This window comes from Rhinichthys klamathensis, unplaced genomic scaffold (genome assembly GCF_029890125.1).
Source record: "Rhinichthys klamathensis goyatoka isolate OS25496 unplaced genomic scaffold, OSU_Roscu_1.1 h1tg000575l_1, whole genome shotgun sequence".
NCBI lineage: Eukaryota > Metazoa > Chordata > Actinopteri > Cypriniformes > Leuciscidae > Rhinichthys > Rhinichthys klamathensis.
Window position 1 is genome coordinate 55,001 of NW_026607039.1, and position 14,246 is coordinate 69,246.

General features: G+C 37.9%; 1 protein-coding gene across 1 annotated transcript in view; it reads left to right on the forward strand.

Annotated features, from left to right (window-relative positions):
- The window catches only part of pip5k1cb (phosphatidylinositol-4-phosphate 5-kinase, type I, gamma b), an 80,921-nt gene that overhangs the window by 23,652 nt on the left and 43,023 nt on the right, over positions 1–14,246 (forward strand). Inside the window, exons 2-4 of the mRNA XM_056239955.1 lie at positions 6,315–6,346; positions 6,693–6,785; positions 8,130–8,260. Of these exons, the coding sequence (XP_056095930.1) occupies positions 6,315–6,346; positions 6,693–6,785; positions 8,130–8,260 (256 nt within the window). The remainder of the gene's footprint in view (positions 1–6,314; positions 6,347–6,692; positions 6,786–8,129; positions 8,261–14,246) is intronic.

Consider the following 14,246-nt stretch of genomic DNA (forward strand, 5'->3'; position numbering starts at 1 on the left):
GAATACAGCGTTTTAGTCATTTACGCGGGATCTTTTTGACAACGTTGTCGTCTGTACATGAAAAACGCAAAGGAAAAACGTTTCCATTTTTAGTTCATAGTTGTCGTGTAAATGAACCCTAATTCCCTCCAGAAGCGCCTCACACGATTTCTTTCTCAAACACCAGCTTTCGAAAGCAAGAGAACATTATTATTGCGTTTCAGCGATTACAATGTAGGTAAAAAAGAGACCGTTTTTCCCCCCGATTGCCGCAAATTACACTTTTATTACAGATATTTCCCAGGAAGTGATTATTTTGTTCTCTTGAACAACATGGGGATGGAAACTCTGCTTTATTCGCAAATGTTTTATGCCATATTCCAATTTTGTAAGTTAAATTGGTAACTTTGGATGGAAACACAGCTATTGTTATCATCTGAACAATTGAATAATTAATTCAGACACAAATGGAAATGCTCTTTTTTTCCCTCCTGCGGGAGTTTAACTGCTGTAAAATGGAGGGGTTTAGTAAAATGATTACAAGATAAAATAAGTTACTATCACAATACAGAAAAAAAATGCAAAATGACTGAAGCTGATTGAAGTAGATCCCGTTTAAATTTACCATGCTTTTACGATTTAGCTGTGTAATTTTGAAGGAAAACTATGGTAAATTTTCATAATCGTATAATAAGTAAAAAAAAAAAAAAAAAAAAAAAAAAATCTTTATCCATAAAATATGACTTATTTTCCCTGTGGATGTTTCCTTTGATGTGTGTCCGTAAAGCCCATGTGAGATCGTTTCCTTCAGCTCGTGTTCCTCTGAGCCGCTGCTTCATGTCTCGTCCTCGTCTCTTCTCATAAATCTCAAATATGATTACAATTGATTTGGGCTTTTTTGTAAAGCTGCTATTTCTGTCCGCCGTCTGCATTGGGTTCTGAGATCTAGATTTGTAAAGCGATAGAGAATGAGCCTTTGTGTGATATTGCAGAAGATCAAACCCTGCATTTAACAGAAGTCACCTTATTCCTGACGAGTTTACTGCGTTTTGAATTACTAGTGCAAAATGCCCGTGCAAAATAATTTTTTTGTGTGTGTTTTTAGCAATTGTTGGTTTGGTGTGTTTGAGTGCTCATTGTTACAATTACACAGCAAAAGTTCAGTGACATTTTTATTTGTGCATGGTAGAAAGCATACTGATACTGACATAATGATACATTGGAGGATATATTTAGAGTGGATACAGATACATGCCCGTGAAAGATAGCGATAATGTTAAGCATGACAGTAATATATTTACATGGCCGTGAAAGATAGCGATAATTTTAAGCGCACCAGAATTAAATAATATATTAAGAAGTAAAAACAGCTACGCTTGTAAACTTTTACGCAGTTAATCTGTTTTGCAGTTCCTGCCTCTGTTGTTTTCGGTTGCAAATTGCTGTTCACAGGCTTGCAGTGCTTTTGGCCGCATTTGTGCGCAAAAACCGTGCCAAAAGTATAAGCGCGGAAAAATTAAAGTTTGAAGAATACAGATCCTATTTATTTTGCATTAGCATGAAGCTGCAACTTCAAAATGCATGAATTACACTTACGAATAACAGTTAAATGCTGCAAATATTTTTTTCTTACACTTGAAGGGCGATTTACACCTTTACAAATCTTCTCTTGCACATGCAAATTTAATTTACGCTTGCAATCTTATGTACGCTTTCACAAATCTTACCCTGTGCATGCGATTCTTTATGTCATCATTTTACCTTCATAGATTTGCTGTCACACGATCGGTATAGAGGGGTTTCACCAACGTCACGTTCTGGGCGGTAACCCGGATGCGCGGCCATTATGGAGGCACTCGGATGTAAACAACAGCATGGATTGCACTGTTTATGTACTACTGAACACATTGTTACACTAATAAACCACGGAAAAAACACGTGGTAGGTGCGAAATCATATAGAGAAGGACTTGGGAAGCAGGAGAGAGCGCAACATTTTGACAAACTAAAGTTAATATGTGGTAAAGATCCGAACGAGTTAGGTTCTCTAGCACGTAACATTACTGCAATTCTTCCATCTATTTATTATAATACCGACATAGGATACGTTCAGATTGTCAGTCCAAAAAAGCACATGAAATCCGTTTCAAGTTACATCCGTGGTTTGAAATCCTATTCAAATCACATATCAGGACATCAGCCTCAGTCTGAACGATCGGATTTCGCGTGGTATGTCTTAAAATGCAAACGTCATTTATAGGAAACATGCTGAAAGTCACTGTCGAAATAATGCTGTGTTGTTGCAAAGTGCCGGACGAGCAGAAAATTATTATTTCTGAAACCGGCGCAGACGAGCGTGGGAAAAAAGCCGTACATGCAGCCTCCTACAGTTCTGCCGCAGTAGTCCAGCGCGGCGGCTACACATTTCCATTTGTAACATTTAAAAAAAGACAACATCTAACATTGTATTGCAAATGCAACCCCCTTATCAACGCAAAGTCATTGCCATATTACCAAATAACATGCATGGACACACACGTCGGATCTGAACAGTTGCGATACACAGTGTGGACATCATTTTAGATCAGATTCCAATTTGATACAAAGATAATCGGATTTGGACTGACAGTCTGAATGTAGCCATAGTTAACTAGGTCGACATTTTAGCCATAGTCAACGCTTCATCATTTAGCAGCTACATGTGTCTGATGCTGTACCTCTCTCAACCACAAACGCCTTATTTTAATACGTTTTTTGCACTCTTCTCTTTAACTTTTGACAGTCTATAGCACTCGACATGTTTTTTCCCGATGTGACCGATTGGTACAGACCAAAACTCGACCATTTTTCAGCAGCAATAATCAGCCAAATTTGCGAGTCCATTCAGTTCAATGGCATTATTTACGTTCTGTGCCTCCAAAATGGCCGACTTCCGGATTGATGACGCGTCGTGAAACCCCTCTGGATTACTATACTCGTTAAGCTCGTTAAAGCCTGCTATATACTGTTGAATAGACAGGGCAACTATTTACCATAGCATATTAAACATCACATAGTTAACATAGCACATTAAACATCACATAGTTAACATATACATGCTAACTTCAGCGTGCATGACACATAACGTTAATAGCATTTACTACAAATGATGGCCGTGAAAGAGACTGCGAACGCGTAGCTGCCTGACTTACAGATTCAGTTAACAAATGAATAAGCGCGACGATTCAGGGAGCAAATCTGCATTCTTCGTCCCTCTGTCTCTGGTCCTGCGCTGTGCTCACTCAGTGTGCAGTGTGAGAGGGGGAGTGGCCAGCGGCTAGAGCGGCAAAAACCATTGTGTGCTTCTTTTAGCGATATATTTAGCGATATCTTTTGCATTTCTTATCCAAACAACGTCAAACTCGGCACTGCACTTACTCGTGCCCGTAGCAAGACACTTGTCAAGTTTGAGATCCATCGGACAAACGGTTCGAGAGATATGCGATTAACAGACAGACAGACAGACAGACGTTCCTGTAATTTATAGATAGATAGATGGGTGGCACTTCCGGTTTTGGGGAACTTCCATTCAAAAAGGCTGAAACGAATCATTTCAAATCATAAGGTTGCCCCACAAATAAAGCTGATCCGTTAGTTTGACTGGATGAGCTGTCAATTTTCCTTCATGATTTATTTTCAGACATCATGAGAATAACGTTATACTTGGTATTTTAACGTGACATGTTAATATCTACGGCAAGAGCTCTTTTCAGTCGCTGTATCTTTTACTCATGATGATTTTATTTTTTCCTTTGCAATCCGCTGTAAAAGTATGAAAAAGTACAACATATACGGCACATCTGTGGTCTGTTCTCCCGAATTTAATTTACGATATTCCATAATTCACTGGAATGCACGAAGAATCTCTCGTTATTCTCCTCAAATCCTCACGTCTCTTTCCAGGTTTGTTTTCACGGGTAAATGCAATTTATAATCTGTTAAAATGACGGAAATCACTTTACGTAATGCTGAAGTTAATGAACATTTTTGTTTAAGGCTTGTTATACAATATATTTGCCTACTACAGTGATATTTAAAGGGATACTCCACTTTTTTGGAAATAGGCTCATTTTACAACTCCCCCAGAGTTAAACTGTTGAGTTTTACCGTTTTTGAATCCATTCAGCCGATCTCCGGTTCTGGCGGTACCACTTTTAGCATAGCTTAGCATACATCATTGAAGTGGACAAGACCATTAGCATTTCTAAAAAAAAAAAATTACCAAAGAGTTTCGATATTCTTCCTATTTAAAACTTGACTCTTCTGTAGTTACATCGTGCACTAAGACCGACGGAAAATGTAAAGTTGCGATTTTCTAGGCTGATATGGCTAGGAACTATACTCTCATTCCTGCGTAATAATCAAGAAACTTCACTGCCGTACCATGAGTGCAGCAGGCGTAATGATATGACGCAGCGCCTGAAAATAGTCCACCTTCTGTCAACACAACGGAACTATTTTCAGGCGCTGCGTCATATCAGTACGCCTGCTGTTCTCATGGTACGGCAGTGAAGTTTCTTGATTATTACCCAGGAATGAAAGTATAGAGTTGTAAAATAAGCCTATTTCCAAAAAAAAGTGGAGTATCCCTTTAACCAAAGACTCGCGCTTTTGGTGCTATTTTTGGTCTGTTGACCTTGTTGTTGTTTTTTCAAACTTTTAAATTTCATTTTAATGTTCGATGGTTGAAGGGTGAGTCGATTAATGTCATCTCATTGTGACACTTTTTTAACGTAGTGCGTTCATAGAGCGAGCCTTTCACTGATTGTTTACAGCTTAACGGAAGTTACACCCATAATTCGCGCAAAGCATCATGGGGCGTAGGAATACGGTGGATAATGGCTTTGATAATGGGCTCTATCTGCACGGCGGTATTTCCGGTGAAGGTCTAAGGATGCTGGGTTACTTCCGCCGATCGTAGAGTCCAAGGGGCTTTTTGAAAGGGCTTGTAACTTGAATTTCATACATGCAAACTTTTAAAAAGCACAGTGGCTTACCAGGGTTTCTTTATGAAAAATATAATTGTCTTTAGATTTTGCACAAAAAATATGAGCTATACACGTGTTATTCTAATTATTCTAATTCTAATTATTCTGTAATTCCCAGCTATGAAACACATCCCGCTGGTCTCGGGTGTAACGCACGTCAGCTCTCACTAGCGTTCTGTTATCTTGCCTTAATTCTGCGAGGAATGATTGACAGGTTGGCTTGTCAGTAGCTCCGCCCCCTCCCCTTGAGTGCAGTGAAACATGTGTGTGAGAAGCGCAGCGTGAAATGACTGCCAGGCATCAGAGAGCCGCAGACTCACGCCGGTTGTCCTTGGACTGTTATTCACACATTAACAGTGTGTGTTCAGAATACTCTTTTTGCAGTGTGTTTGTTGCAGTTATGCACAGTATGCATATTTTCTCTGTGACCTATTATAGTTCCCAAAATGTGCAGTTTACAACAGACTACACTGAGTGGGTAATGTATCCCACAAGGCAATGCACTTGACTTGACCTTGCACTTCTAGTGAGACGAGCTAGTGAAATGTAAAGCACTTTTTCTAGATTCATTATTTAATTATAAAATTGCATATGAAATGTGAAATGAGCATATTTATTTCTGAGATCATAACTGATGAATCAACTGCCAGCTGACAGGGAACGTTCTCTGATGTGAACACACACCTGACAGGTGCAAGCTAGACGCATCATCAGTGATGTCACCAGGGATGATGTCAGCACAGAACACGTATACATCATTAATGGAACCTTTTTTTTTCTGATGTTTTTTAAATGTTACTGGTTTTAGAATGTTCAGAGAACATTCAAACGTAACATTCCAATAATGTTTCATGTTCAAATGGAATGTTCGTCTAGCCAAGAAAAAACATTTTCGAAACATTTAAAAACTGGATGTTTTGAACGCTCAGAGAACTTTCAAATGTAACTTTACAATAATATTTGAACGTTGAAATGGAATGTTTCTGTAATGTTTGCATAACCAAGATTTTGTTTTTTTGTTTAAACGTTTAGAATACTGGATTTTTGGAATTTTCAATGAACATTCGTAAAAATGTTTCCATAGCTTAATGGCTAAATGTTCTGAGGATATATTTTTGTTGGCCTAATGAGGTTGTGTGACAACATTGTAGTTTTAAAAACAAAGCGTTCTGAACATTTTCTCAGACTTTTATGTAGTTTAAGTAATTTTTTATTGTTTTATTAGCAAAGACGTCTACCTGCATTTAATTACATTTATGACCTATATGGGATTCTTGTCATTAATATCTTTCTCTTGCTGTCGTTTCAGACGCTGCTCTTAAGAAGACACACTTAACCGAGGTGAAGCATCATTCATCATCCATATATCATCATAAAACTACAGTTTTACTGCATGCAATCTTGAGAAGAGTTAAACGCTTAAGTGCTTCATATGTTATTGATCTGAGGTTTCAGAACTGAATGAGATGTAATGTTGTATAGCAGCTCAGATGATCTCAGGATCAGATCAGTGTGTGTCTCCTCAGATGATCAGTGTGTGTCTCCTCAGATGATCAGTGTGTGTCTCCTCAGATGATCAGTGTGTGTCTCCTCAGATGATCAGTGTGTGTCTCCTCAGATGATCAGTGTGTGTCTCCTCAGATGATCAGTGTGTGTCTCCTCAGATGATCAGTGTGTGTCTCCTCAGATGCCGTCGTCCTCGTGTCAGCCCGTCTCTGGCCTCGAGAAGAAGATTGGCCACAGGCGAGTCGATGCGTCCGGCGAGACCACGTACAAGAAGGTGCGTCTCAGTCTCAGTCCTTCTTCACAGTTTCTCTCATCTTTTCCTTCAGGATGCTGATATATATATACAGTTGGGTCCAAAAGTGTCTGCATTGGAAATCTATTTTCTTCCTGGTAACGCTTTGTCATTGCCTTTTTCGCGTCACATATTTTACTAATCATAATTAATGAAAGCTTAAGCACTGTTTTGTAATTGGACATTGCGTTATAAATGGAAACGGTGCTTTAAACTTTTAGCGCCTCAGTTTTTGGTACATTAACTTCAGTAATGCATTTACTAATACATTATTCAAATACAAAGTTAAAGTGTCTGTTAATATTATTTAATGGAGTTAACATGAATTAACAATAAACATTGTTGTATTTTAATTAATTAATTAATTTATAATTTATTAACAAATATAATACTCATTGCTACCTTATTGTGAATTGTTACCAAATATATAATTATATATTTTATATACAAATATCTATATTTAAAAAAATATAATATATACAATTCTTATTTTATATATGTATATATTTTTATTTTAATAAACATATAGTTATATTTATTTTATATTTGATTTTTTATTTATTATGTATTTATATTATAAAAAATATTTATATATTTTGTATAAAAATAATATTTTTTGGTGCTGTCAAATAGATTAATCGCATCTGACAAAAATTTGTGTAATATATTTTGTAATATATGTGTATACTATATATATATGTATATATACTAAATACTATAGTATATATACTATATATACTGTATGTATATGTATACTATATATATATATATACTAAATACTATAGTGTATATATATATATACTATATATACTGTATGTGGCTATATACTTACATACAGTATATGTATACATATACAGTATACATAAATGTGTATGTGTGTGTGTCTGTGTGTGTATATACACACACACACATTTATATATATATACACAAATATATTATATAAGCACAAAATTTAATGTTGCGATTGATGGATTTGACAGAACTATTTTTTATATATTTTAAAAAATATATATATATAATAAACATTCTGTGCTTATATTTGTAGTTTACTATTTGATCATTTGTATCCTTCTGACATTTACATTTATGCATTTGGCAGACGCTTTTATCCAAAGCGACTTACATAGGATTTCAAGGTACACATTTACATTCTTATCAGTTCTTGCTTTCCCTGGGAATCGAACCCGTGACCTTGGCGTTGCAAGCGCCAGCGCTCTAGTGTTTGAGCTCCAGGAAAGCTTGCTCTTGTGTCGTCCCTCCTGATATCCAGTGATTTTGTGTGATGTTTAACTGGTGTCAGAGAGTCTGAGTGTCGTGTGTCTTCAGACGACCTCGTCTGCCCTGAAAGGAGCCATTCAGCTGGGCATCGGATACACCGTGGGGAACCTGAGCTCCAAACCCGAGCGGGACGTCCTCATGCAAGACTTCTACGTGGTGGAGAGCATCTTCTTCCCCAGGTCAGTCTGAGCAGGGCCAGGGCTTTACACTTTTTTCTAATTGCTTACACACATTGGGTCTCATTCATGAAACACGAGCAGAACGAATTTTTGTGTGAATCGTGTGTGAAGTGGTTCTGGCGTAAATTTTCGGATTTAATAAAATGTTCGTATTTTCCAAATGTTAGTTGGTAGGAAAGAAATCTACACCTGCTCCCAGCCACGCGTAAATAGTGAATTTAACATCCGAATGTTTTGCTCATTAATAACTAAGGCTGTATTTTAATTAACCTAATCGGGTACATATTTACAAAGCATTTTGAAAAAATATTATATATAGTAATTACATGCGGTTTTTCTTTTTACTTCTGGGACTGTTTGATTATCAGATGAAACTCCATTAACTGCATCTGTAATATGGAGAGGCGGACAGTGTACAGAGCTTTGTTACTCGAGTAAAAGTACAGATACCCCTTGCTAAATTTTACTCAAGTACAAGTAAAAGTACTATATTCAGATGTCTACTTAAGTAAAAGTACTAAAGTACTTGTTTTTAAAAGTACTTGAGTATCAAGAGTACAAGAGTAGATTTTCTAAATATTGCATTACTAATCTACTGCCACAGTGCTTACATTTATGCACAGAAACATCCTACATGGAGTTATGAAAAATGTTAATGTTAATACCTTGGAGAATGTAAAAGGAATTGAAAGTAAAATCAAGTCATTTTCATCTTTTTACCATGTTGCTTTATTTAATTTAATTAAATTTTTGGGGGGTCCCATCTTTAAATGCGGGGACAACACACACACACACACACACACACACACACCACATGTAAGGGTGGCGCTGCCAATAAAGCACCTAAAAGCTGTCACAAAGAACCGGCAAAAGTAATGATTATGAATATGTAAAATATAGCAAGGAGATATTTTAATTGTTTATTAATAAACACTTGTTAATAAACAAGTGTTTTCTTTGTCAGTGTCGGCTAGATGAAGTTGACGATGCTGACTCGCTATCTTCAGTAGTGAACGCGCCAGAGAGAAATGCACATTTCATACGGATTACATAAGCAGAGAGCAGTCTGTAGTCTGTTTTCTTTCGTTTTGAATTTTTCTGTTTAAAGTAACAACAGGTAACTTTTCAACCTTCATAATATATTTCCAAGTCTCTTGTGATGGTACATCGACTTACAATAGGTTGAATGACACGTCTGCCATAGCCTGACGGGGTCTGTAGCGTTTTTAATCATACTTTTAAACTTCGGGTTTCGGGTAGTAACCGGCGAACAAAGAGAACTACAAAATTCGACTGCTTTACGGCATATACGTCACTTCCACCACCACCCCCACTTCCTTAAAATCGGACTTGCGAGCCAAATGTTATAGTCATGGCCGAAGCAGCACAGAAAAACAAGAAAGCAAAGGTTTTATCGGAGCAAAGCAAAAAGAGAAAAAGAGAAAGTGATCGCGTTAAAGGCAGAACGAGGATCAACATTGCAGAGCTGCCAACTCTCACGCATTGGCCGTGAGACACCCGCATTTGATTGGTTTCACACGCTCACACGCCACACCCCCGGTTTCTCACGCTAAATTGTCAACCCGGTCGGTCAAATGCCTGAAAGATGAGTTTATCTATAGATCTCTACCTGTTGAGCCACTCGTGATCGACAAGTTATACCGCAAATTAGTTCAAATCTCCCGGAATCTAGAGCGAGCGCGCACGCGAGACAGAGACTGTGCTCCAACGCGCGCGGACGGCAGAGAGAGAAAGCGAGCGAGAGACCTTGCGTGTGCAGGGAGCATCGAACCCCCCATCGAAAAAAGAATGCCTCTCTCTAACCTCTCAAATTCGCTAGACTAGTAGCGAATTATCAATCTGGTAGCTAGTAAACGATATTCTAGTTTTTGATGGTTAGCTATCGCTAGTATTCTCGTTCTGATTTGAACTTTGCAATCGATGAAATGCAAATAGCAAATGTTTGACCTAAAAAGTGTAGTCTACTCAACATGTACAAAGAAAGGAGAAAGATTATTAATAAAATCATATTTTAGGATACCTAACATGTCTGTGATATTTGTTTATTTGTCTTGCCTCAAGCTATAATGCAAATTGATTTGTAAAATTTGCAGATTCATTTATGGTAGCTTGATATTATAATATTGACGATATATGGTTATTATCTACCACTCAAACATTGCATTGAAGTATCATATAGATTCAGTAAACGGTAACCAATAGACTAGGCTACTATATAATGACGCTGGCTTGTAAACGTGAGCATCGCGATCATTTGTCGTTAGAAAAAAAATAAAACCCATGAAATTATATTCATATGACATGCTGAAATATATGCCACTGTACCTGGGATGAAGACATTTCACACGCGACGCAAGCAGAACACCTGCATGTGACCTCCTCCTACAATGTTCAGGGCTATCATGCTTGTCAACAATTGCACGTGCATGTAGGATGACAGAGTTTACGACAGTAGTAGAGGACAATACTGTTTCCCAACTGTAGGGGGACCCCGAGAGCAAAAGCTACCTGTTGTTACTTTAAATGTAGACATGTCTGTGAGAGGCAAGTAGGCTACCTTATACACTGAGTTTCGGTTCATTTATGAGACGAGATCCAGTTCACGTGCCGGCGCCTCCGTTTCTTATCTATCGTCTGCTATTTACTTCTTATTTATTAAACCCAGGCAATTGGTTGATGAAACATTGATTCAACTTAAGATACAATTAATGCAAAACGAAATTCAGGTTAAAGAAAGGTTTTGTGTTTTCTGTTTGATGTCTCTGTGAAAGTTTTAAAGCATTTTTTATGCCGCTTTCAGAGCGCTCACGTCCGTAACGGAGAACACGTCCATAACATTGTTTTTTCCTCATAAATGCAAACCCGAAAAATAAAATAAAACAAAATTAATATTTTATGTACTGTGGAGACTGAGCGCCAACCCTTCTTCATTCGCTGGGTAGAAGCCTACTTTGGTTTGCGCAGTGTAATTCACATAATCAGTAAAAATATATTTTGCCTCCTAAAGTTTTTTTTTAAGAAATCAGAAATCCCTCGTGGCTACGCCACTGCCACATTTGAACCTGACTGTGTTAAACACACCACATACTCAAGAACATCAAACCAAATGCTTGGCTTACATTAATGTGTAATATAAAATCTGACCATGGAGTTGACTTTGGCGGAAAGCTGAAAGTGATTGCTGATAGGCTGTCCCAATCAGTGGCGCCTGCACAATCCAATCACGTTTGAGAGGGAAACAACAAATTGAGGGTTTCCGAGATTTTTCTTTACTTTTTTTTTTTTTTACTCAGGTACTCACGGTTATGGATAGAAATGTATTGGAGTAAAGAGTACAATATTTGCCTCTCAAATGTTCTTGAGTAAAGTCATGAGTTCTCCCCAAAAATGATACTCGAGTAAAGTACAGATCCCTCAAAATTGTACTTAAGTACTGTACTCAAGTAAATGTACTCCGTTACTGTCCGGCTCTGGTAATATGCTTGCTTTATTTAGGACCTGATACGCCACTATGTAGTCTACGCTTGAAGATAAAATGTGGTGTTTTGAATGAACTTCTGATAATAAAAACTTCGATTTCTGCATCTGAGAATTTTTTCTTTTTCATTCGCTTTTGAGAAGACATGTTGAAATCCTTCGTTCGGTGTCATAATATGATGCCCATATATAGTTGTCAGTCGGATTTAATGGGCGGGATTTATGGTAATTGAGAATGAGCGTGCACGCGCGTCCCATTTACGACTGAGTGGAATTCATTAACACACACACACACACACACACACACATTTCACTATCACATCTGACGTTTACGAAGTATTTGTGAATCAGGAGATGAGTTTTCGGGAAGGTCTCTTTACGCGCAAATCACTCTCATATTTACTCGTATATTTATTAATGTTTCATGAATGAGACCCAATCTCTGAAAATATATCTCAATATGGCTCCAAAACACACACACACACACACACACACACAACATGCAAAACATCAGACATCTCTTGCAAAACCAAACACTTCATTCAAAACTATTTAAGCTCTTCCAAAAATGGTGTTTTTGCATAGTGACTCTACACACAAACATCAAATTATTAGCCACATACACACCAAACTACACACGGATTTGAAAAATGTAAAACTACTTCTTGTGTCTTTTCCTTGTTCAGTGTGCAGTGGAGCGTACAGGAGTTTGTCAAGCGTATATACAGTATATATACACTCACCGGCCACTTTATTAGGTACCCCATGCTAGTAACGGGTTGGACCCCCTTTTGCCTTCAGAACTGCCTCAATTCTTCGTGGCATAGATTCAACAAGGTGCTGGAAGCATTCCTCAGGGAGTTTGGTCCATATTGACATGATGGCATCACACAGTTGCCGCAGATTTGTCGGCTGCACATCCATGATGCGAATCTCCCGTTCCACCACATCCCAAAGATGCTCTATTGGGTTGAGATCTGGTGACTGTGGAGGCCATTTTAGTACAGTGAACTCATTGTCATGTTCAAGAAACCAATTTGAAATGATTAGAGCTTTGTGACATGGTGGAAGTAGCCATCAGAGGATGGGTACATGGTGGCCGTAAAGGGATGGACATGGTCAGAAACAATGCTCAGGTAGGCCGTGGCATTTAAACGATGCCCAATTGGCACTAAGGGGCCTAAAGTGTGCCAGGAAAACATCCCCCACACCATTACACCACAACCACCAGCCTGCACAGTGGTAACAAGGCATGATGGTTCCATGTTCTCATTCTGTTTACGCCAAATTCTGACTCTAACATCTGAATGTCTCAACAGAAATCGAGACTCATCAGACCAGGCAACATTTTTCCAGTCTTCAACTGTTCAATTTTGGTGAGCTCTTGCAAATTGTAGCCTCTTTTTCCTATTTGTAGTGGAGATGAGTGGTACCCGGTGGAGTCTTCTGCTGTTGTAGCCCATCCGCCTCAAGGTTGTGCGTGTTGTGGCTTCACAAATGCTTTGCTGCATACCTCGGTTGTAACGAGTGGTTATTTCAGTCACTGTTGCCCTTCTATCAGCTCGAACCAGTCTGGCCATTCTCCTCTGACCTCTGGCATCAACAAGGCATTTCCGCCCACAGAACTGCCGCTCACTGGATGTTTTTTCTTTTTCGGACCATTCTCTGTAAACCCTAGAGATGGTTGTGCGTGAAAATCCCAGTAGATTAGCAGTTTCTGAAATACTCAGACCAGCCCTTCTGGCACCAACAATCACGCCACGTTCAAAGTCACTCAAATCACCTTTCTTCCCCATACTGATGCTCGGTTTGAACTGCAGGAGATTGTCTTGACCATGTCTACATGCCTAAATGCACTGAGTTGCCGCCATGTGATTGGCTGCTTAGAAATTAAGTGTTAACGAGCAGTTGGACAGGTGTACCTAATAAAGTGGCCGGTGAGTGTATATATATATAATATATAAACCACCTCTTCACACTGCAAAAAAAGCTTTTCTTACTTGGAATTTTTGTCTTGTTTCCATTTCAAATATAGAATATAATTACAAATATACTAGATGAGTAACATGCAATAAGATATTATGTCTTGTTTTCTGGGGAAATAAATCAAAATTAAGTGAGTTTTTGCTTAAAACATGCAAAATTATCGGTCCCACTTTAAATTAAGTATGTACTTACATCGAAAAATAAGTACAATGTATTTTTTGTGTTCATGTTGTATTGTAAAACACTTTTGCTGCTATTGATATGTGATATGTAATTACATAAATTAATTACAGCTGTAATTACATGCTGGTATTTTTAAAATATAAGTACAATGTAAAAACATGTATATACACAATAAATCCATTGTATCAAATTATTAATTCCAATGTAAGTACATAAAGCCATTTAAAGGGATAGTTCACTTTGAAATAAATTTTTGGTGTGTTTTAGCTTACCTCAAGGGCATCCAAGATGTAGGTGTCTTTGTTTCCGCAGTATTTTC